The 1531-nt window shown below is 60.6% G+C and overlaps 1 protein-coding gene across 3 annotated transcripts in view; it reads right to left on the reverse strand.

Annotated features, from left to right (window-relative positions):
* Positions 1–1047: 1047 nt before the first annotated feature.
* Positions 1048–1531, reverse strand: part of BRD4 (bromodomain containing 4) — a 59180-nt gene continuing 58696 nt past the window's right edge. For all 3 annotated transcript variants that reach the window (XM_035308710.1, XM_035308709.1, XM_035308711.1), the window contains one exon: positions 1048–1178. In XM_035308710.1, the coding sequence (XP_035164601.1) occupies positions 1110–1178 (69 nt within the window). In that variant the 3' untranslated portion in view covers positions 1048–1109. The remainder of the gene's footprint in view (positions 1179–1531) is intronic.

Raw genomic sequence — 1531 nt, forward strand, 5'->3', positions numbered from 1 at the left:
TTAAAAAAAAAAAAAAAGAAAAAAAAAAACAGAAAAAAAACAACCAAAAAACCCCCAAAAAACCGCGGCTTTCTGGTTCTTACAGTTAAAAATATAGCCTAAAAGTTTGAAACTGAGCAAAATAGAAGCAGTGTGTCCTTTACACCGAAATTTGGTGGGGCTCACCAAAAAACCTCAAACAAATATATGCCAACTATATTCACTATACAATACAGCCACAAACACCAGCGGCAGGGCGGCGACGTCCCCCGCTGCCGCTGTTGGTTCTTTGTCCCCCCGCTCCACCCCGCCGTGCGGAGGGACGAATGACACCCGGTGAGGTTGAGCAGTGCCGAATTTTCTGGAGGAAGGAAGGGCCAAAAAAAAAAAAGGGGGAGTGGTGGCGGGGGGGTGGGTGAAGGGGGGGGGGGATAAACGAACGAACGAAAAGACGGAAAGAATCTGACTTTGGTTGGTAGTCTAGCTCCGGTTCCCGGAGCGCCGCGCGCCGCCGGAGCCTCCACCGAGCGGCCGCGCGCTCGCGCTCGCCGCGGTTCCCTTTTTTCGCGAGCGGGCGCGGAGAGGGGGAGGACGGCGGCGGCACCGCACGGAGGAGGAGGGGGGAGAGGGATGAAGCGTCCCCCCCACCACCGCCGCTGCCACCCGCCCCGGCACTGCTCGCTCGTGGACGTTCGGCAAGTCGAGGAGGACCCTGGCGTCTAGAAAAAGGTGTGACGAAGATGAAGTCCTGCGATATACGGCGAATACGTTTGGCATAGAGGATGTCGGGGGCGCGCGCCCGGTGCCGGCGATGCCCCCGGGGTGGTCCGTGTGTGTGTGTGTGTCGTCCCCCCCCCACCACCCGGCCACCCCCCCCAACAGGCTTCGCGCGGGGGGGCGGTGGTCTTCGTCGGTTTTCGGGGACGGGGGGCGGATGGCGGGCTGTAAGGCAGACCCTGCTGATCCTCCGGAGGCCGCGTTGAAATCGAGCCGCGACGGGCGAGCATGCAGGGGGCCGCGGGCGCGCTCCCCTCCCAGCCGCCGGTAACACTATGGAGAGTTCAAAGGTTTTTGCCCGGGGGGGGGTCAGGGGGGTGGTTTCGAAAGAGTCAGGAGGAAACGAGGCGCCATTAGAAAAGGTTCTCTTCGAATATTGCCAACAAGTCGCTCTGGAAATTCATGTCGATCGTAGCTGCCATCTGCGGGGAGAGGAGGAAGGGGGCGTCAAGGTGGCGCCAGGGCTCTACGGTGGCACCGAGGACGTCACGGTGGCGTTGGGGGCATCAAGGTGGCAGCAGGGGCATCAGGGTGGCACAGGGGGCATCGAGGTGGCACCAGGGACATCATGGTGGCATTAGGGGCATCAGGGTGGCACAGGGGGCATCGAGGTGGCACCAAGGATGGACTTCATGGGGGCATTACGGGCATCGAGGTGGCACCAAGAGATTCAAGGTGGCAGCAGGGGCATCAGGGTGGCACAGGGGGCATCGAGGTGGCACCAAGGACATCAAGGTTGCACCGAGAGAGTCAAGGTGGCATTGGGGACGTCCAA

Source organism: Oxyura jamaicensis, chromosome 30 (assembly GCF_011077185.1).
Source record: "Oxyura jamaicensis isolate SHBP4307 breed ruddy duck chromosome 30, BPBGC_Ojam_1.0, whole genome shotgun sequence".
Lineage (NCBI taxonomy): Eukaryota > Metazoa > Chordata > Aves > Anseriformes > Anatidae > Oxyura > Oxyura jamaicensis.